Raw genomic sequence first — 22,852 nt, forward strand, 5'->3', positions numbered from 1 at the left:
AGCAAAACCAGTTTAAGGTTCTAACTTGCCTCTGGCACAATGTAACTATGAATATAGAGAATAAGGTTCCTCCAAGATAAATATTATTTCATTATGATTATTATTCTTGAAAATAAAAGGAATTTCTTTAGGAACACGTGCACACTCAGCCGAACTGAGCATTGGGATATTGAGAGGAATAGCTCAACCTTTGGCCGACAACTATTGAATGTGGATGTATTTTAAGAATTCACTGTAATGTTTTCCAACTCCCCCTCTCCCTTTACTATATCTCCTGTTCGGCCTGTCTCCTTTTACTTTTCTTGCTCCTATTTTTATTTCCCCTCCAAGGCGTAATCGTCATTGTCCCATGTCCCCCAGCTTTTATTTAAGCTTCATCTTGCCTCCTTCTTGTTTCTACAATGTGGTTACAGTTTTGACCTATGGCCAAAGGTATGCATCCCCCCAGTATGTCATTGAGATGAAACATTCATTGTTGAGCCCCAAACCATCCCTAAAACCAACCTCAACACCAGACCTGTTCATCCAGAGCTTTACGGGTTTGGGTCTCATTAGCCCGAACCTCAACATCATCCAACCCCAGACACTGAGCATGGCATCATCCCCAACATCAGCCCCCGACCTCATCATCATCCAACCCCAGACACTGAGCATGGCATCATCCCCAACATCAGCCCCTGACATCATCATCATCCAACTCCAGACACTGAGCATGGCATCATCCCCAACATCAGCCCCTGACATCATCATCATCCAACTCCAGACACAGAGCACTGCCTCATCCCCAATATCAGCCCCCGACCTCATCATCATCCAACATCAGCCCCCGACCTCATCATCATCCAACCCCAGACACTGAGCACAGCCTCATCCCCAATATCAGCACCCGACCTCATCATCATCCAACCCCAGACACTGAGCACTGCCTCATCCCCAACATCAGCCCCCGACCTCATCATCATCCAACATCAGCCCCCGACCTCATCATCATCCAACCCCAGACACTGAGCACAGCCTCATCCCCAATATCAGACCCTGCACTCATCATCATCCAACCCCAGACACTGAGCACGGCCTCATCCCCAACATCAGCCCCCGACCTCATCATCATCCAACCCCAGACACTGAGCACTGCCTCATCCCCAACATCAGCACCCGACCTCATCATCATCCAACCCCAAACACAGAGCACTGCCTCATCCCCAATATCAGACCCTGCACTCATCATCATCGAACCCCAGACACTGAGCACTGCCTCATCCACAACATCAGCCCCCAACCTCATCATCATCCAACCCCAGACACTGAGCACTACCTCATCCACAACATCATCATCCAACCCCAGACACTGACCTCATCATCATCCAACATCAGCACCAGATCTCCACATCATCCAACCCCAGACACTGAGCACAGCCTCATCCCCAACATCAGCCCCCGACCTCATCATCATCCAACCCCAGACACTGAGCACTGCCTCATCCCCAATATCAGACCCTGACCTCATCATCATCATCATACAATCCCAGACACTGAGCACTGCCTCATCCCCAATATCAGACCCTGCACTCATCATCATCCAACCCCAGACACTGAACATGGCCTCATCCACAACATCAGACCCAAACCTCATAATCATCCCAACATCAGACCCCGACCTCATCATCATCCAACATCAGCCCCAAACTTGATCATCCAACACCAGAAACTGAGCACAGCCTCATCCCCAACATCAGCCCCAAACCTCATCATCATCCAACCCCAGACACTGAATACGGCCTCATCCACAATATCAGCCCCCCGACCTCATCATCATTCAACCCCAGACACTGAACACGGCCTCATCCACAACATCAGCCCCAAACCTCATCATCATGCAACCCCAGACACAGAGCACTGCCTCATCCCCAACATCAGCCCCCAACCTCATCATCATCCAACATCAGCCCCAGATCTCATCATCATCCAACCCCAGACACTGAATACGGCCTCATCCCCAACATCAGCCCCTGACCTCAACATAATCTGACCCCAGACACTGAACACGGCCTCATCCACAACATCAGACCCAAACCTCATCATCATCCAACATCAGCCCCCGACCTCATCATCATCCAACCTCAGACACTGAGCACAGCCTCATCCCCAACATCAGCACCTGACCTCATCATCATCCAACCCCAGACACTGAGCACTGCCTCATCCCCAACATCAGCCCCCGACCTCATCATCATCCAACCCCAGACACTGAGCAATGCCTCATCCCCAACTTCAGCCCCAAACCTCATCATCATCCAACCCCAGACACTGAGCACGGCCTCATCCCCAACATCAGCCCCCGACCTCAACATAATCTGACCCCAGACACTGAGCACGGCCTCATCCACAACATCAGCCCCTGACATCATCATCATCATCCAACCCCAGACACTGAGCATGGCATCATCCCCAACATCAGCCCCTGACATCATCATCCAACTCCAGACACTGAGCACTGCCTCATCCCCAATATCAGCCCCCGACCTCATCATCATCCAACATCAGCCCCCGACCTCATCATCATCCAACCCCAGACACTGAGCACAGCCTCATCCCCAATATCAGACCCTGCACTCATCATCATCCAACCCCAGACACTGAGCATGGCATCATCCCCAACATCAGCCCCTGACATCATCATCATCCAACTCCAGACACTGAGCATGGCATCATCCCCAACATCAGCCCCCGACCTCATCATCATCCAACATCAGCCCCCGACCTCATCATCATCCAACCCCAGACACTGAGCACTGCCTCATCCCCAACATCAGCACCCGACCTCAACATAATCCAACCCCAGACACTGAACACTGCCTCATCCCCAACATCAGCCCCAAACCTCATCATCATCCAACCCCAAACACTGAACACTGCCTCATCCTCAACATCAGCCCCAAACCTCATCATCATCCAACCCCAAATGCTGAGCACAGCCTTATCCACAACATCAGCCCCAAACCTCATCATCATCCAGCCTCAACCCCAACATTAGCCCCCGACCTCATCATCATCCAACCCCAGAAACTTAGCACAGTGCATTCCCCAACATCAGTCCCAACCTCATTATCATGTTGTGCAGTGCCCATATTACCACAATCAGTGCCAGCCCAATACCACCATGCAGCGCACACAATACGTTGCAATGTAAGGAGTGCAGCATAATATACCTCTCCATTGGCACTCTCCAGCAGCGCCAAATGCCACGATGCAGCTCAAAATACCTCTTCATTATCATCAATTATCATAGCACTGCACAAAGTATCTTCCCTTCAGGGCCAAAGAAATACCACAGTGCAGCACATAAAAACTTCCCAGCAGTGCTAAACAAATGTCACAATGCTTCTTAGCATTCTTAGCAGTGGCAAATACCAAATTGCAGCACAAAATACCTCTTTAGTGGCACTAAGAAAATAGTATAGTACAGCACAAATACCTTTAATCAAATACCACAGTGCAGCACAAAAAAACATTCCCAGCAGTGCTAAACAAATACCACAGTGCAGCACAAAAAACATTCCCAGCAGTGCTAAACAAATAACACAGTGCAGCACAAAAACATTCCCAGCAGTGCTAAACAAATAACACAGTGCAGCACAAAAACATTCCCAGCAGTGCTAAACAAATAACACAGTGCAGCACAAAAAACATCCCCAGCAGTGCTAAACAAATACCACCGTGCAGTAAAAATACATTATTGGCAGCATTAATAAAACAGTATTGTACATCATAATATACCTCTACAGCAGCATCGAATACCACAGTACAGCACAAAATACTTTTCCAGCAGCACCAAATACCATAGTGCATTTCCTTATCGTGCTTATAGATTCAGATGTATCTATAACTGGTGCCAGAAAGTTAAACATATTTGTAAATTACTTCTATAAAAAAAAATCTTAATCCTTCCAGTACTTATTAGCTGCTGAATGCTACAGAGGAAATTCCTTTCTTTTTGGAACACTGATGACATCACGAGCACAGTGCTCTCTGCTGACATCTCTGTCCATTTTAGCAACCGTGCATAGCAGATGTATGCTAAGGGCAGCATGGTGGCTCAGTGGTTAGCACTGCTGCCTTGCAGTGCTGGGGAATTGGGTTCAGATCCCACAACAATAAATAAAGCGTTATTATTATTATAATAACGTCAGCAGGGAGAACTGTGCTCATGATGTCATCAGAGAGAATTCCAAAAAGAAAAGAATTTCCTCTGTAGTATTCAGCAGCTAATAAGTACAGGAAGGATTAAGATTTTTTTAATAGAAGTAATTTACAAATATGTTTAACTTTCTGCCACCAGTTGATTTAAAAGAAAAAAGGTTTTCACCGGAGTACCCCTTTAATAAAACCTCAAAGATTGTGCAACTTGAAAGAGTGTTTGTTTTGTTATAATCACAATAATATTAGATTTTTTTTTAAATCCTATAATGCAGCACAAAATACCTATCCAGCAGTCCTAAATAAATATCACAGTGCAGCACAAAATACCACCCTAATAACAGCTTATACCACAGTGCAGCACCTCTGGTAACAGAATTAGCCCTATTCTCACCCCTTCCACATGGCAACAGTTCTATCCCTATTCACCCATTTCTCGCCCATTTCTTTCCACTTCCTTCCATGCTAGTAGCAGCACTAATTTCCTGACCCCTTCTTATCTGTACCCAGCTTTTTGGCAGTATTTAGCCCACCCCTTCTTCCCCAGACTATCAGTTCAGGAGATACTGAAGGTGAGAGGGAAAGTGTCCAGAGTAGTGTTTTCCAAACAGGGTGCCTACAGCTGTTGCAAAACTACAACTCCCAGCATGCCCGGACAGCCAAAGGCTGTCCGGGCATGCTGGCAGTTGCAGTTTTGCAACAGCTGGAAGAGCCCTGGATGGGAAACACTGGTCCAGAGAACTCTTATGTCGGCAGTTCCCCTGTGGTTTCCAGACTCCTAGTACTCTGCCCCACTGGACCTGTAAACTTTTGCCCATGTGACCTTGATTACATCACAGGTCCTCGAGAACTGCACTGATAATGCAGGAACAGTGCAAGGCTGGCATCATCAGTGCAGTTTAGAGGGCCTGCTGTTTGCTGATCCCCAGAACGGGCATGGACTACAGATTTTAACTGTATCATGTCCGCAGGATCTCCTCTAGGTATCTGGTACACCAGGCCTAAAATCTGATCCCAAATCCCTAAGTAGACCCTCCTTGGTGATGAGATCCCTGGCCAGTTGTCCAGTTTGCTCCCCTCCCTCCATCACTGGCCTTTAAGTTTACCTCATGCTGGTTCTGTGTCTGAGTAAGGCTGCATTCACACCACGTTTTTGCAATACAGTTCCCGTATCAGTTTTTTGATGAAAAACGGATTCCTCAAAACCGTTCTAAACTGTATCAAAACATGTGTACAAATTATAGCCCATATACCATTTGAAAAGTGATGTCCGGTTGTATCCGTTTTTAAGAAAAAAAGTATAAGTTGTTAACTTTTCACTCCATTATGAATAAAGTTTCTCTTGTTTGATTGAAATTCCAAGAAAAAAAAACTGTGCAAAGTCAAAAAACGTATGGTGCAAACCGGATGGAACCGTACGCACAGACGGTTCTCTACGGTTCCCATTGACTCCAATGTTAAAAAAAAAATCTTTTTAATACAGTTTTTAACCCGGACCAAAAACTGTGGTAGGCTATGGTTTTGGGTACAGGGAAAAAAACTGACAAAATCGTACATGACTCAATACGATTGCAACCGGGTGCATTGTTTGGCATACGGTTTTTAATGGAGAGTCAATGCATACGGTTTTCAATGGAGAGTCAATGCATACGGTTTTCAAATTGACAATGTATAAGGGGGCGGTATTGTAAAAATTTGGTGTGAATGCAGCCTAAGGCGACCTGATGGGCTCTTGGCATCTTTTTTTTTTTCCTAATAAAGTCAGAGCTGTAGTCACTTCTCAGATCACCTTCTTTCTCTACAGCGGATTAAAGCACAGACTGCTGACTTTAATTTTGGGAGATGTATGTCACATAGCCAGCAATCTGTACAGGTAGAAGACATTACACCTAGAAAGCATTTAAAGGGTCACTCTCATTAAAACACATTTTTGCTATTGCACTCCTTATGGTAAATAAAAAATATTTCTAATGTACTTTGTTTAAAAAAAAAAAAAAAAAAGAAGTTTTCTATGTTTTATTTGTGTGTAAAAAAAGCTCAAGAGCACATTTCCCCCCCATCTCATACACAGACTTTGGACCGAAGCCCAAACACAGAAAGTGCAGCCTGGAGTGCTGAGGGGGGGTGTGTCCAACCAACAGCATATGGCAGTTAAAGGGTACCTCTCATCAAAAAACTTTTGATATATTATAGATTAATGTATGCAGAATAACTTTACAATTGCATGTTATTAAAAAATATGCTTCTTTCTATTAAATTTTCCACTTTGAAGAAATGACCACTAGGGGTCTCCCTTCTTTCTATTGTATTTTTCCCGATCAGTCCTGTCAGCAATCATTTCAGACTCATGCTGGAGTCCTAAACACTCAGAGCTGCCAGCCTGCTTTGTTCACAAAGGAGAACACTCAGAGCTGCCAGCCTGCTTTGTTCACAGCCTGTTTGGCTGTGAACAAAGCAGGCTGGCAGCTCTAAGTGTTTAGGACTCCAGCATGAGTCAGAAATGCTTGCTGACAGGACTGATCGGGAAAAATACAATAGAAAGAAGCATATTTTTCATTAACATGCAATTGGAAAGTTATTCAACATTCATTAATCTAAAATATATCAAAAGTTTATTTGATGAGAGGTGCCCTTTAAGTGTGAGAGGAGCTATGATTGGATGAGGTTGGACCCCCCCCCCCCCCCCCTCAGCACTCCAGGCTGCACTTCCTATGTTTGGGCTTCGGTTCAAAGTCTGTGTATGAGATGGGGAAAATGTGCTCTTGAGCTTTTTTAAGCACAAATAAAACATAGAAAACTTCATTTTTTTTTTTAAAACAAAGTATATTAGAAATATTTTTTATTTACCATAAGGAGTGCAATAGCAAAAATTAGTTTTAATTAGAGTGACCCTTTAAGCATATGGTATATTTATGGCAACCATCCGAATTGCCACTTTAGCTCTAGTGTACCTGGAGTATAATACAAGGAGAAACAGCAGAAGATTGAGCGCAGCTTTGGTTGTAACTGGAGTGTAAGCCAATGTAACTGGATCATAATCTACAAATGTAACCATAAAATATACAGTGCCAATAACTACTTGGAATTAATGTTAGTAATTGTTGTCTCATTCATGTGCAGGACAATGTGGAGCTGCAGAGCGGAGAGCGGTACAACATGTACGACAAGTCCGGGGTTTACTTTCTGGAGATTCAAGGAGCCTGTAAAGCAGATGCCGGGATTTATACCTGTTCTGTGGTTAATAGTTGTGGCAGCAGCGCAGCGTCTGCAGAGTTGATCGTTCAAGGTAGGTAATGGGGATGCTCAATATGAAAGGGGTCCTGGAGCTCTGTTATGAACCCTAATCTCTCACCTAATCTTGCATGGACAACTGATAGGCTGTTACCTCTTTATTCTCCACCCACTGACAGTCATGTGATCTAAAAACGCTCAGCTCTATCCTATAGGACAGTGATCTCCAACCTGCGGACCTCCAGATGTTGCAAAACTACAACTCCCAGCATGCCCGGACAGCCAACGGCTGTCCGGGCATGCTGGGAGTTGTAGTTTTGCAACATCTGGAGGTCCGCAGGTTGAAGACCACTGCTATAGGATGACAAAATATAGTCTAAGCTTCCATAATGCACTGCTGTGAGTAGCAGAAAAGAAGTAGATTGTGAATGCAGCTCTAAATGTAACTGGAGTAATAGACATGATGTATCTCAGGATAAGATTGTTAAATCTTATTTTATTTTTTTTTTTATTTTTTAAATCAACTGGTGCCAGGTAAATTACTTCTATTTAAAAATCTTAATCCTTCCAGTACTTTTATATACTACAGAGGAAATGCTTATCTTTTTTTTTAGATTTCTCTGATGTCACGACCACACTGCTCTCTCTACTGACCTCTGCTGTCTATTTTAAGAACTGTCCAGAACAGGAGAAAATCCTCATAGCAAACCTATGCTGCTCCGGACAGTACCTAAAATAGACAGCAGAGGTCAGCAGAGAGCACTGTGGTCGTGACGTCAGAGAAATTTAAAAAGATAAGCATTTCCTCTGTAGTATACAGCCCCTAAAAAGTACTGGAAGGATTAAGATTTTTAAATAGAAGTAATTTACAAATCTGTTTAACTTTCTGGCACCAGTTGATTTAAAAAAAATAAAATAAAAAAAAGTTTTCTACGGTAGTACCCCTTTAAAACAAGGGATCAACAGGCACTTATTGTTTTTCATAAATTTTACAAGAAATGTCTCCATCTGTATAAGTACGTGGCTAAACACACTATTTAAAGGGGGGGCATATTCTTTTCATGTATGTAATATGAATAGTGATGTAGTAGTGATATTTTGTCACTGGTTGATTGTCATATAGTTGATGTAAAATTAGTGGCTGCGGGGGATTTGGGTCACATGACCAATCACCTATGTGGTACTGGCGGATATTTATTGATGACGTTTCTGTTCTCTTACAGGTGGTGACAGGAGTAACGGGTACGTAAAACGCTTAAATTTACAGCTGCCATCTTGTAGGTCACCTGAGTAGCTGCAGAGTATAAGGACTATAAAAGGGCAGGTCCAGCCACACGACATAACACAAGGAACTGAACAGGGACTTAAAGGGGTACTCCGGTGGAAAACTTTTTTTTTTTTTTTTAAATCAACTGGTGCCAGAAAGTTAAACAGATTTTTTAATTACTTCTATTAAAAAATCTTCATTCTTCCAGTACTTATTAGCTGCTGAATACTACAGAGGAAATTATTTTCTTTTTGGAACACAGAGCTCTCTGCTGACATCATGACCACAGTGCTCTCTGCTGACATATCTGTCCATTTTAGGAACTGTCCAGAGTAGGAGAAAATCCCCATAGAAAACATAGGTGTCAGCAGAGAGCACTGTGGTCGTGATGTCAGCAGAGAGCTCTGTGTTACAAAAAGAAAAGAATTTCCTCTGTAGTATTCAGCAGCTAATATGTACGGGAAGGATTAAGATTTTTAAATAGAAATAATTTACAAATCTGTTTCACTTTCTGGCACCAGTTGATTTAAAAAAAAAAAAAGTTTTCCACCGGAGTACCCCTTTAAATTCAGTAGTAATTCAGTCAGTCATTATAATGAATTTATATGCTTTACCCTGCAGCTCTGCTCCATCAGGACACAGTGACTCCAGCTCAGTGGCTGTGTATATTGACGTCTGACATAGCCTAAAATGCTCTTTGTATTTTTTTAGAGGATTACACTGCTGGTCTTTTTCTCTATGCTTCACACTGCAGCTCTGCTTTAGTAGTTGGATCACTATGAGGGGTAACGCAGCGGATAAGCTGCTCTGACTATTGGAATGTTGGCTCCGGTGTCACCTTCTTTCTCTGTAATCAGAGGTTCAGGCTCTTCCTTGAAACTTCTCACCCTCTTATTATTAATTCCACATTATGTGATTGGCTCATGTTATGTTTTTTTTTCTTCAGAATTTCTCCAGTTCTGAAATCCCCTGTAACTTCTAAAAACAAGAGCATTACAGACAAGATAGATCCTGTCCAGAGTGGTAACTGGTTTCCAAAACTGTTTAACTAAAGACCAGTCTAATGTTATTTAAATGAAGAATGTCCTCCCTGTCTTTGGGTGTCTGCACTTTACTTGGTGTATTTCTTGTCCTCATTGCTTTTCGTTTTCACTGTGTCTTCCCTGTCCTCTGTTTCCCCTGTCCTCTGACAACAGGGAAGACACAGGGGACAGGGAAGACACAGTTTCCTCAGGGTCTTCCCTGTCCTTTTTGTTTCTCCTGCCTTCGTTGTCTCTCCTGCCCTTGTTGTCTCTCCTGCCTTCGTTGTCTCTCCTGCCCTTGTTGTCTCTCCTGCCCTTGTTGTCTCTCCTGCCCTTTTTGTTTCTCCTGCCTTCGTTGTCTCTCCTGCCCTTGTTGTCTCTCCTGCCCTCGTTGTCTCTCCTGCCCTCGTTGTCTCTCCTGCCCTCGTTGTCTCTCCTGCCCTCGTTGTCTCTCCTGCCCTCGTTGTCTCTCCTGCCCTCGTTGTCTCTCCTGCCCTCGTTGTCTCTCCTGCCCTCGTTGTCTCTCCTGCCCTCGTTGTCTCTCCTGCCCTCGTTGTCTCTCCTGCCCTCGGTGTCTCTCCTGCCCTCGGTGTCTCTCCTGCCCTCGGTGTCTCTCCTGCCCTCGGTGTCTCTCCTGCCCTCGGTGTCTCTCCTGCCCTCGGTGTCTCTCCTGCCCTCGGTGTCTCTCCTGCCCTCGTTGTCTCTCCTGCCCTCGTTGTCTCTCCTGCCCTCGGTGTCTCTCCTGCCCTCGGTGTCTCTGACGTCCTCGGTGTCTCTTTTGTCCTTATCATCTTTCGTGCCCCCAGTGATCCTGTTCTTGGTGACTTCTTTGCTCACAAGGTCTTCCCTGTCCTCTGTTTCTTGTCTGTCTTCTCTGTCCTTAGTTTCTTGTTTTCACTGTCTTTGGTGTTGCCCATGCCCTCGGTGTCTTGCCCTGCCCTCGGTGTCCTGCCCTCGGTGTCTTGCCCTGCCCCTGGGATCTTCACCTTTTGTGTCTTCCCCTTCCCTTGGTGTCTTTCCTATCCTCTATGTCTATTCAGCCCTCACTCTATTGGTGTCTTCTCTTCTTTCAGTTTCCTCGATGCCTTCCGTGTCCTCGGTGTCTCGTTCTTTCCATCCCAAGAGTGAGTCTCCAGGAAAGCTGGAGAAGGATTTATCTTCACCTATCCTGAGTACAGAAAGCTCTGGTTCTCTACGTGACCTCTCCGAAGGGTCCATAAAGAGCACTTCCTACACAAAACCTCAGGTCACAAGTTCTACCAAAGACTCACCGTCCATTGTCTCCCATTACATCTCCATTTTGGATGCAAAGACTAAGTTGTCTTTGCCTAGTGAAGAACCTGCAGGCCACTCTGTAAAGGAGAAATCACCTTCCTTAGATTCACAAACTCCCACAGTGGCTTCACGTTATAACATAGAGTCAGTGGTAAAGCCATCCGAGACCCCAAGCAGGCCCACCAAAGAGCTGAGCACAATCACATCCAGGTACAAAGGTAATATAGAGTCAAAAAGTCCTGAGTCTACAGCGAAAGGAGCGATGACCATAAAGGAGACGTCATCTTCTCAGAAATTGCAAAAGGTCCCTGCACCAGCAACTGTGGATCTGGGACCTAAAGGGCCGGTAAAGCCCAGTGTGGGCGAATGTACAGATGGTCATCAGTCAGTGGGTTCATTTATGGTACAGAGTTTTGATTCAGCACCTAAGAATCCTTTGAATATGTCTACAAAGGAGACTTCACTGAGATCCAGTGACAAGAAGAATTTAACTCCAATTGACCCCAAGACAGCTCACATTACAACCAAGGAAACCTGCCTGAAAACTACTTCTCAGCCTGTGCCCAGAACTGACCCGACTGAAGAACCAGCCCAAAACACCTGCCAGTCAGTGAAAAGCATCTCTCTGAGGAAAAGCTCCCCATCATCTTCAAAATTATCCCAGAAGGGAGATATAGACCCAAAGCTTCGTAGTCAGCGGAGTCCTGGAGGAGTTTCAGAGGTCCCCAAGTCTCCTGCAGCACCCAGAGACATGAAGGGTCCTCAGATATCATCCAGCACCATCACCTTAAAATCTGTAAAGGTTCAGCCCCAGCCTGACTCTGACAAGACCGTCCACGGAAAAAGACTCAATGAGGAGAAGCCGAGCACCATGTCCCGATCCCAGAGGGCATCTAACCAGAAGGGGGTGGAGAAGGCTCGGATGCCCAACTCTGGAACAGCTCCAAGCTTTGACTTCGCTCCATCTAGTCTTGAGGTGTCTGACGGCAGCAAAGTGGTTTTCCAGTGTAAAGGTATTAATATAAGACTGTTTCCTGTCCTTATTTACAGTGAGGATTTGACAGTGTCCTTATATACAGGGAGAGGTTCTACAGTGTCCTTATATACAGGAACGGGTCTACAGTGTCCTTATATACAGGGAGAGGTTCTACAGTGTCCTTATATACAGGGATGGGTCTACAGTATACTTATATACAGGTACAGGTCTACAGTGTCCTTATATACAGGGATGGGTCTACAGTATCCTTATATACAGGTACGGATCTACAGTGTCCTTATATACAGGAAGGTGTGTACAGTGTCCTTATATACAGGTACGGGTCTACAGTATCCTTATATACAGGGACGGGTCTACAGTATCCTTATATACAGGGACGGGTCTACATTATCCTTATATACAGGGACGGGTCTACAGTGTCCTTATATACAGGGACGGGTCTACACTATCCTTATATACAGGGACGGGTCTACAGTGTCCTTATATACAGGGACGGGTCTACAGTGTCCTTATATACAGGGACGGGTCTACAGTGTCCTGATATACAGGAAGGTGTGTACAGTGTCCTTATATAGAGGGAATTTGTACTTATCACCCTTATATAAGGGTTCCGTGAACGTGTCCTTATATTCAGGAAGATGTCTACATTGTTTTTATATACAGGGAGTAGTATCTGCAGCTTAATGTCACCCTCTAGTGGCATAGAAATGTAAAGAATAACATTGCTCTCTATGGGCAGCAAAATGATATATATGTGAAGAGGAATGTCCCCCTCTAGTGGCAGATCTATGTGAAGAAGAATGTCCCCCTCTAGTGGCAGATATATGTGAAGAATGTCCCCCTCTAGTGGCAGATATGTGAAGAATGCCACCCTCTAGTGGCAGATATATGTGAAGAAGAATGTCACCCTCTAGTGGCAGATCTATGTGAAGAATGTCACCCTCTAGTGGCAGATATATGTGAAGAATGTCCCCTCTAGTGGCAGATCTATGTGAAGAAGAATATCCCCTCTAGTAGCAGATATATGTGAAGAAGAATGTCCCCCTCTAGTGGCAGATATATGTGAAGAAGAATGTCCCCCTCTAGTGGCAGATATATATGTGTAGGATATGTTTCCCTGTAGTCATTGATAATGTCGCCCTGTAATGACAGTAATATGTGAAGCATGTCCCCCTCTAGTGGCAGATATATATCATTGATAATGTCGCCCTGTAATGACAGTAATATGTGAAGAATGTCCCCCTCTAGTGGCAGATATATATCATTGATAATGTCGCCCTGTAATGACAGTAATATGTGAAGCATGTCCCCCTCTAGTGGCAGATATATATCATTGATAATGTCGCCCTGTAATGACAGTAATATGTGAAGCATGTCCCCCTCTAGTGGCAGATATATATCATTGATAATGTCGCCCTGTAATGACAGTAATATGTGAAGGTAAATGTCGCCCTGTTGTGGCTGGTTTGAGCTATACAGATTACAGCTCTGGTCAGATCTCCTATAAATAATGATATTATGGTCTGGGTTCTGCTCCTGCTCCGTGACCCATTGGGGACATTTGGTAACTGATTATTCCTCTTAGTGTCAGGAGAACCTCCGCCTCGTCTGGAATGGTTTAAGGATGGCTCCCGGGTCCAGGAGAAGGAGGGCATGCTGCTCAGAGAAGGATGCCGCATTTACTCTTTACACCTGCTGAAAGCTCAGTCACATGACAGCGGCACCTACAGCTGCCAGATCTCCAATGTGAATGGTCACCAATGCTGTACGTGGACCCTGAAGGTGAAACGTAAGTTACTTAAAGGCTGGAGATGAGGGGCGGCAAGGTTAGATAAGGGGTGTGGGGGATTGGTTAGTTATGTTAGGATGCAATGATTAGGTATAATGTATCAGTGACCCTGCACTCGCTGCTGTGTACTCTCCACCCTCTAGTGCAGTGGTCTTCAACCTGCGGACCTCCAGATTTTGCAAAACTACAACTCCCAGCATGCCCGGACAGCCGTTGGCTGTCCGGGCATGCTGGGAGTTGTAGTTTTGCAACATCTGGAGGTCCGCAGGTTGGAGACCACTGCTCTAGTGTGTTGTACAATGCTCTGCACAACTTGTCCTTTTTTTGTCATTTCAGGCTTTGAGCCCGTAGAATTTTCTCCGAGCTTCCTTCAGGTCTTAAAGGGTCGCACCTTGATGGAAGGACAGGACTTGGTTCTGAGCTGTGCCGTTCAGGGGGATCCGAGACCCGAAATCACCTGGTTGTTAAATGGTAAGAGTCACAGCCTGTGAACGAAAGTCTTTGAGCCCCTATGTGGGCGCACGTGCCTGCTGGCTGGACATTGTCCATAATGACAAATTACAAAAATACTAGAACTTGTGACATAACATCAGAGACGAGCGCGAAACGAGGACATGGGGGGGGGGGGGGGGGTTGGGGGTAATGAATTAAAAGTTTACACTCGTGAAAAGTGATGGATCGTAATAAGAATTAAGGGTGCATTTCCACCATTTAATTGAAAAGCTTTTATCCGTAAAATATCCTTTTCCAGACAAACTTGTTTACAAAAAGGGGCGTGGCTTCATAGTAACATAGTTTGTAAGGATGAAAAAAAGTCCATGGAGTTAAACCTACAACCCTACTGTGGTGATCCAGAGCAAGGCAAAAATTCCCCCATGAGGCTAATTCCAATTGCCCCATGACAGAGGAAAAATTCCTTTCCGACTCCAATATGGCATCAGAATAAATCCCTGGATCAACATTCTATCCCCATAAATCTAGTATCCATAACCTGTTATTTAAAAAAAAAAAATATATATATATATATATATATATATATATATATATATATAAAAAAAGAAAGAAAAAAAATAATATATATATATATATATATATATATATATATATATATATATATATATCCAGGCCCCCCCTTGAACTTGTTTATTGAGTCAGACATCACAACATGTGGCAGAGAGTTCCATAGTGTCTCTGCTCTTACAGTAAAGAATCCCTCTTGGCATAGAGGATGCCCCCTTGCCATGGTCACTGGCCTAGGTATAAAAAGATCACTAGAAAAATCTCCGTACTGTCCCTTCATATATTTGTACATTGTGATCAGATCGCCCCTAAGACGTCTTTTCTCTAAACTAAATAAAACCTGTCTTGGTCCTGTTATCCCCCCCATACAATTAATTGTCTTTGTCACCCTCCTCTGCACCCTCTCCAGTTCGGCCATGTCATTCTTATATACAGGTGCTCAGTGCGGTACACAATACTCCATATGTGGTCTGACTAATGATTTATACATAAACTAATCTCCCCCCCCCCCCCCCCCCTATTTCAGCCCTGTATGGCTGCTCACGGCTCCGTGCCTGTGTGAGGGATGAAGGGGGCATGGCCCGGCAGGTGGGACATCATCTGAAGCCTGTCTGGGCTCACTTCAGCCCTTCTTCCTCTATCCTGTGCTCCCTCTCAGGAGCGTGCATAGAGGATTCAGTACATAGCACGGCTGGCAGCTGAGTATCCTCCTCCTGTTTAGCACTGCACATGCCCTACAGAGAGGAGGAACATCGGAGAACGGGCTCAGTTTTACAGGGGGCGATGAAGGGGGTGGGGATATGCAAATGAGGAGGGGGTCGGGTCAGGCAAATTAGGTATTCACCGCGCACACGCCCTTGCACTGCGCTCGCTCTCTGCTTGTTTCATATACAGGCAGAGAGCAAGCTTTGGCCTGACATCACATCCTGAGTTTGGACTTCTGCCCGGCCAGGAGCAGTCCAAACTCTGTGCGTACGAGGGGGGAAAATGCTTGCTGGACCAGTAGGGAGACCTCTAGTGGCCAGCATTTCAAAAGTAAAAATCAGTGTATTGTATTAAGTTGTTCCTCATGTATGTGGTGTATTTATTAACTTGCCAGTGCGGTATTCAGTATATAGGTCGGACTATTGAAACATTGCGAGCTAGAATTAATAAGCACCGACATAACATTAACATAAAGTTCATGCTTCACAGTTTATCTCTCCATATAACATTGGTGCATGTTGGTGACATAAGTTATCTTTGTGTGTCATTGATTCTATCCCTGAGAATTGTCCAAATAATTTTCAGCAGTTATTTAATCATGAATCCTTCTGGATCTTTAGGAATAACACATTATACCCGGATTGAATGAGACGATTGAAAGGACCACTACATAATTAATTTTTACTGTGACATTTTGTATTGTGATTTTATAGAATATATTTGATATATTTTATATAGTGTTCTGATATATTTTGTAATCTAATATGGGTGTATCTGAATGCCCGTCAGTCCCATGGAAGTGACGTGTACTTTTGATTTCTCTTATATTCATGTATTTTGCTCTATTGTACGCACCTGATGATAAGGCCATCTCATCCTTAAAACGCGTTGTGTGTGTTAATAAAACTTAGGACTCCAGTATTACCCCTTGTTCTTACCTCATTGAGTGACGACTTGCAGCGCGGAATTACTTCCATCTTTCTTTGTGTTCATTGGTGTATAAATCGAGATTTTCCTAGCTTGTGACGGAAAATATAAGTTATATGAAGACAGGAGGCGAGTATCTTATGCATTAATCTTTCTTTCTTTAATGCTCATAGCAGAAACATCATGCAATTTTTCAAAACAAAAAACTACAATTCCCAGCAGTCCCCTGTACACTCCTCCCCTCCTAGCCTGACTGGCTGCTATAAAAGGGGGCTGCTTGTAGATCCTCTTCCTCTTTCTTTATGCGAATTTCTTGAACGGCAACCGAACCATCGAACACCGGAACCGTGGCGCTTGGACCCTTCCGAACCGCCGGCCAACAGGACCGCAAAACTGTTAATGAACAATGTCGACAGAAAACATCAGTCTTCTACAAAACCAGGACGTCTTCACCGTCTCCGCTCAATACCCTGGAAAGACAACAAACAGTATAATAGGGTTGGGTCGGGAGGGAAGATACTCGCCTCCTGTCTTCATATAACTTATATTTTTCGTCACAAGCTAGGAAAATCTAGATTTATATATCAGACAGAAGGCTCATATCTTATGCAAGTTTAAAGCTAACTTCGAATAAAAGAAGACAAAACATAACAGTTAAAGAACTGATACCGACACATGTTCTTCTGGCCTGAAATAGAAATGGCGAAAAGTCGTCTCCGACGACCAATCAGCCGCCAACAAGAGGTCTGACAAAGAACCTCCTGAAGTAACCACTTTCGTGGCCATTGCTCCTCTAGACGAGTGAGCACCGAATAGGGAAATATCAATCCCTGCTAATTCCATGGCTGATCTCACCCACCTGGCCAAAGTGGCCGAGGAAACCGGTAGGTGCGGCTGCACGTAAGATATTAACAATTGGCTATGATTAAGCGACCGTACCGACGCTGTCCGAGTCTCGTACATCTGGAGACAGCGCACCACACAAGTTTGGGGTGCGACGGAAAAAAGGGATAGAATACTGATTGCAAACCCGTTTTGGTTCGCCGAACCACGGAAAAGCGTACTCCCTCAGGTGAGAATTGACGCCTAGAGATGTCAAGAGCTCTAACATCCGATACTCTTTTAATGGAAACAAGACATAATAATGTAGTCAACTTAAAAGACAGGAGTTTCAATGACAATATCTCGTTGTCTTCCCAAGAGGAAAACGTATCCAACACCCGGGAGACATCCCAAGTAGAATGGTACCTAGGACGAGGAGGACGTTTAAATTTAACTCCCCTGAGGAGACGACACACTAACGGATGTTTACCAACCGGTAACGAGTCCACCGGGCAATGATATGCCGAGATGGCGGATCTGTACACATTTAGAGAACTATAAGATTTTCCTATCTCAAAAGAATCCGCCAGGTTGTTCACTATGACTGGAACAGGTGCTTGAGTGGGATCAACTTGTCGTTGATCACACCAACGAACCCACAAGGCCCATGCAGATCGATACGCCGATCTAGTCCCGGGGGCCCAGGCCAAGGCGAGGAGATCTCTAGCTGATTGTGAAAGTTCGCCACCTGGGTCTGGCACCCCGAAACCAACCACGCTAGGAGCGTGAGATTGCCCTCCAGAACCAGAGGGTGAAGACCCTTGGCTGGATTCGTTAGGAGACGAGGTGAGTGCGGAATTAATCTGGGATAGTCCATTGACATCCCCAACAGGAGAGGAAACCACGGTTGCGTCGGCCACCATGGAGTGAGCAGAACCACCGTCGCTTTCTGAGTCGCAACTTGAAGAAGGACTCTGATAATCAGAGGGAACGGAGGGAACGCATAATGTGTCCCTGTCGCCCACTTCTGGCGGAGTGCGTCCACTGCAGACGCTTCCGGGTCCGGCCTCCAACTGTAAAATCGGGGTAACTGACAGTTGAGGCGTGAGGCAAAGAGGTCCGTATGTAATGGGCCCCATAATTCTTGGAGCGCCAGGAAAACCGACCGATCCAGGGTCCAATCGCTGTAGTCGATCAAGTAGCGAGAATTCCAGTCCGCCACCTCGTTGGCGACCCCTGGAAGATATTCCGCTATAGGAAAGATATTCCGGGACAGACAGAAATGCCAAAAGTCGGACGCAATGTCCGTCAAAATTCTGGATCTCGTGCCTCCCCTGCGGTTGACATATTGTACTGCCGCCACGTTGTCCATGCGTAATAATACGCAACAATTGGACCTCTGTCTCAGGAAGCTCCTGATAGCGAAAAACGCTGCCAGGAGTTCCAGAGCGTTGATATGGAGAAGAGATTCCTCTTCTGACCATATCCCTCCGGTGGAGTCCTGCCCGCAACGAGCTCCCCAGCCTTGGCGACTCGCATCGGATTCTATGATCACATCCGGACAGGAGTTGAATATCGTCCTGCCGTTCCATTCTACGGCATGACGCAACCACCAATGCAACTCCGACACCGATTCGGGACATAGTGTTACCTCGTCGGCGTACCGTAAACCCTGCCGGAGATGCAGGGTTTTGAGGCGTTGGAGTGCTCGATAATGGAGTGGAGCTGGGAAAATCGCCTGAATGGAAGCCGACAGTAAGCCGACTATCCGTGCGATCAGCCTCAAAGAAGTTTGACCCTTGCGTAAAACCGTTCTGATTTCCTTGCGAATCAGAGCCAGTTTTGATGTTGGTAGACGTAAAACGGCTAGTTGGGTGTCCACTAGAAAACCCAAAAATTCCATCTCTTGGGCCGGATGTAGCACCGACTTCTTGTGGTTGATGAGGAATCCTAATTCCTCTAACAGAGCCACTGTCCACTGCTTGTGTAGCAGAGCTTGAGACCTGGACCGTGCCATGATCAGTAGATCGTCCAGATATATTATGAGTCTCACCCCCCTGCTCCGAAGAGCAGCTACCACGGGTTTCATTAACTTGGTGAAACACCACGGGGCCGACGACAAACCGAATGGAAGGCAAGTGAATTGCCACATTCAGTCTCTCCACAGGAATCTTACGAATTTCTGTGAGGAAGGGTGCATTGGGACGGTGAGATATGCGTCCTTTAGGTCGATTTTCACTAGCCAGTCTCCTGGCCGCAGAAGATCTCTTAATAGATGGATCCCTTCCATCTTGAAGTGACGATATGTCACATGCTGGTTTAGATCTCTTAAGTTTATCACCCGGCGATAGCCGCCGTCTTTCTTCTTGACTAAGAAGAGGTTGCTGACAAAACCTGGAGACTGGGGGTCTACTTCCAGAACAGCCCCTTTTGTCCGAAGTTCTAGTAGTTCCTCGTCTATGAGGGCTACATTTTGAACAGAAAACCGTATTGGTTGTGGAATAACATTTAGAACTGGCACAGACAGGAATTCTACGGTGTATCCCATCACCGTGTTGAGAACCCAGGCGTCTGCCGTAATCGTGGACCAGACGTGGGTAAAATACATTAGCCTGCCCCCCACTAAGGTACTTGGTAGTGAAAGTGGAAGGGTACTCACCAGTTGTCGGGCGTGACCTGGGATAACCACGTCCCCCGCGTCCTCTCCATGGTCGACCCCGGGGGGGGGAAAAATGGTGCGGGTTGAGCCACTGGCAAAGAATACAACAGACCGTACGTGATGCTGGCGCTCCCTCACTCCGTTCGCATAACACTGGCGGCGGGAAGAAGGGGCGTAAACCAGCTACAGGGTTCGCGGCCGTAGTCTCGCGAGACTCCGACCGCAAGCGCTGTGATAGGTCGCGCGGCCTATGAGGGAAGCGAGAGTGTCCGGAGTGCATCACAAAACCACGCCTCCGACACTCTGAGCCCGCGAAGAGAGGATCACGGCGGGAAAAACTGGCAAGAAGACGCGCGAAGGCCCCCCCCCCCCAAGATGGAGTACGGTAAAGAACAGACTGAGAGAGAGGGGGGGGGGGGTAAGGAAAGGAGGAGAGAAGATAAGGACAGTAAATAGGAGCGTGGAGGTGTGTGCGGTAAATGACACACAACCTGCACGCAGATGAAAGCTGTATATTATATATATAGATGTGAAACCAATAAAACGTACAAAATAACAATATGAAAATCTGCAGTAATGAATCTTATATGAATGACCATATACAATAATGAAATTATATATATGATATTATAAATATGAAAATATATAACGTACAAATACTAGACAATATACTTAACTTGCTGCCAGAGCAGAAAGAAAGAGGAAGAGGATCTACAAGCAGCCCCCTTTTATAGCAGCCAGTCAGGCTAGGAGGGGAGGAGTGTACAGGGGACTGCTGGGAATTGTAGTTTTTTGTTTTGAAAAAATTGCATGATGTTTCTGCTATGAGCATTAAAGAAAGAAAGATTAATGCATAAGATATGAGCCTCCTGTCTGATATATAACTCAGGATCAGTACAGGATAAGTAATGTAATGTATGTACACAGTGACCTCACCAGCAGAATAGTGAGTACAGCTCTGGAGTATAATACAGGATATAACTCAGGATCAGTACAGGATAAGTAATGTAATGTATGTACACAGTGATCTCACCAGCAGAATAGTGAGTACAGCTCTGGAGTATAATGCAGGATATAACTCAGGATCAGTACAGGATAAGTAATGTAATGTATGTACACAGTGACCTCACCAGCAGAATAGTGAGTACAGCTCTGGAGTATAATACAGGATATAACTCAGGATCAGTACAGGATAAGTAATGTAATGTATGTACACAGTGACCTCACCAGCAGAATAGTGAGTACAGCTCTGGAGTATAATACAGGATATAACTCAGGATCAGTACAGGATAAGTAATGTAATGTATGTACACAGTGATCTCACCAGCAGAATAGTGAGTACAGCTCTGGAGTATAATGCAGGATATAACTCAGGATCAGTACAGGATAAGTAATGTAATGTATGTACACAGTGACCTCACCAGCAGAATAGTGAGTACAGCTCTGGAGTATAATACAGGATATAACTCAGGATCAGTACAGGATAAGTAATGTAATGTATGTACACAGTGACCTCACCAGCAGAATAGTGAGTACAGCTCTGGAGTATAATACAGGATATAACTCAGGATAAGTACAGGATAAGTAATGTAATGTATGTACACAGTGACCTCACCAGCAGAATAGTGAGTAAAGCTCTGGGGTATAATACAGGATATAACTCAGGATCAGTACAGGATAAGTAATGTAATGTATGTACACAGTGACCTCACCAGCAGAATAGTGAGTACAGCTCTGGAGTATAATACAGGATATAACTCAGGATCAGTACAGGATAAGTAATGTAATGTATGTACACAGTGACCTCACCAGCAGAATAGTGAGTACAGCTCTGGAGTATAATACAGGATATAACTCAGGATAAGTACAGGATAAGTAATGTAATGTATGTACACAGTGACCTCACCAGCAGAATAGTGAGTACAGCTCTGGGGTATAATACAGGATATAACTCAGGATCAGTACAGGATAAGTAATGTAATGTATGTACACAGTGACCCCACCAGCAGAATAGTGAGTACAGCTCTGGAGTATAATACAGGATATAATTCAGGATCAGTACAGGATAAGTAATGTAATGTATGTACACAGTGACCTCACCAGCAGAATAGTGAGTACAGCTCTGGTGTATAATACAGGACATAACTCAGGATCAGTACAGGATAAGTAATGTAATGTATGTACACAGTGACCTCACCAGCAGAATAGTGAGTACAGCTCTGGAGTATAATACAGGATATAACTCAGGATCAGTACAGGATAAGTAATGTAATGTATGTACACAGTGACCCCACCAGCAGAATAGTGAGTACAGCTCTGGGGTATAATACAGGATATAACTCAGTATCAGTACAGGATAAGTAATGTAATGTATATACACAGTGATCTCACCAGCAGAATAGTGAGTACAGCTCTGGAGTATAATACAGGATATAACTCAGGATCAGTACAGGATAAGTAATGTAATGTATGTACACAGTGATCTCATCAGCAGAATAGTGAGTACAGCTCTGGAGTATAATACAGGATATAACTCAGGATCAGTACAGAATAAGTAATGTAATGTATGTACGCAGTGACCCCACCAGCAGAATAGTGAGTGCAGCTCTGGAGTATAATACAGGATATAACTCAGGATCAGTACAGGATAAGTAATGTAATGTATGTACACAGTGACCTCACCAGCAGAATAGTGAGTACAGCTCTGGAGTATAATACAGGATATAACTCAGGATCAGTACAGGATAAGTAATGTAATGTATGTACACAGTGATCTCACCAGCAGAATAGTGAGTACAGCTCTGGAGTATAATACAGGATATAACTCAGGATCAGTACAGGATAAGTAATGTAATGTATGTACACAGTGACCTCACCAGCAGAATAGTGAGTACAGCTCTGGAGTATAATACAGGATATAACTCAGGATAAGTACAGGATA

The 22,852-nt window shown here is 44.8% G+C and overlaps 1 protein-coding gene across 3 annotated transcripts in view; it reads left to right on the forward strand.

Annotated features, from left to right (window-relative positions):
- The window catches only part of MYLK (myosin light chain kinase), a 245,807-nt gene that overhangs the window by 76,932 nt on the left and 146,023 nt on the right, over nucleotides 1–22,852 (forward strand). For all 3 annotated transcript variants that reach the window (XM_056533517.1, XM_056533518.1, XM_056533519.1), the window contains exons 6-11: nucleotides 7,318–7,483; nucleotides 8,652–8,670; nucleotides 9,642–9,718; nucleotides 10,791–12,005; nucleotides 13,575–13,778; nucleotides 14,115–14,249. In XM_056533517.1, the coding sequence (XP_056389492.1) occupies nucleotides 7,318–7,483; nucleotides 8,652–8,670; nucleotides 9,642–9,718; nucleotides 10,791–12,005; nucleotides 13,575–13,778; nucleotides 14,115–14,249 (1,816 nt within the window). The remainder of the gene's footprint in view (nucleotides 1–7,317; nucleotides 7,484–8,651; nucleotides 8,671–9,641; nucleotides 9,719–10,790; nucleotides 12,006–13,574; nucleotides 13,779–14,114; nucleotides 14,250–22,852) is intronic.

The sequence above is a fragment of the Hyla sarda genome, chromosome 8 (assembly GCF_029499605.1).
Source record: "Hyla sarda isolate aHylSar1 chromosome 8, aHylSar1.hap1, whole genome shotgun sequence".
Lineage (NCBI taxonomy): Eukaryota > Metazoa > Chordata > Amphibia > Anura > Hylidae > Hyla > Hyla sarda.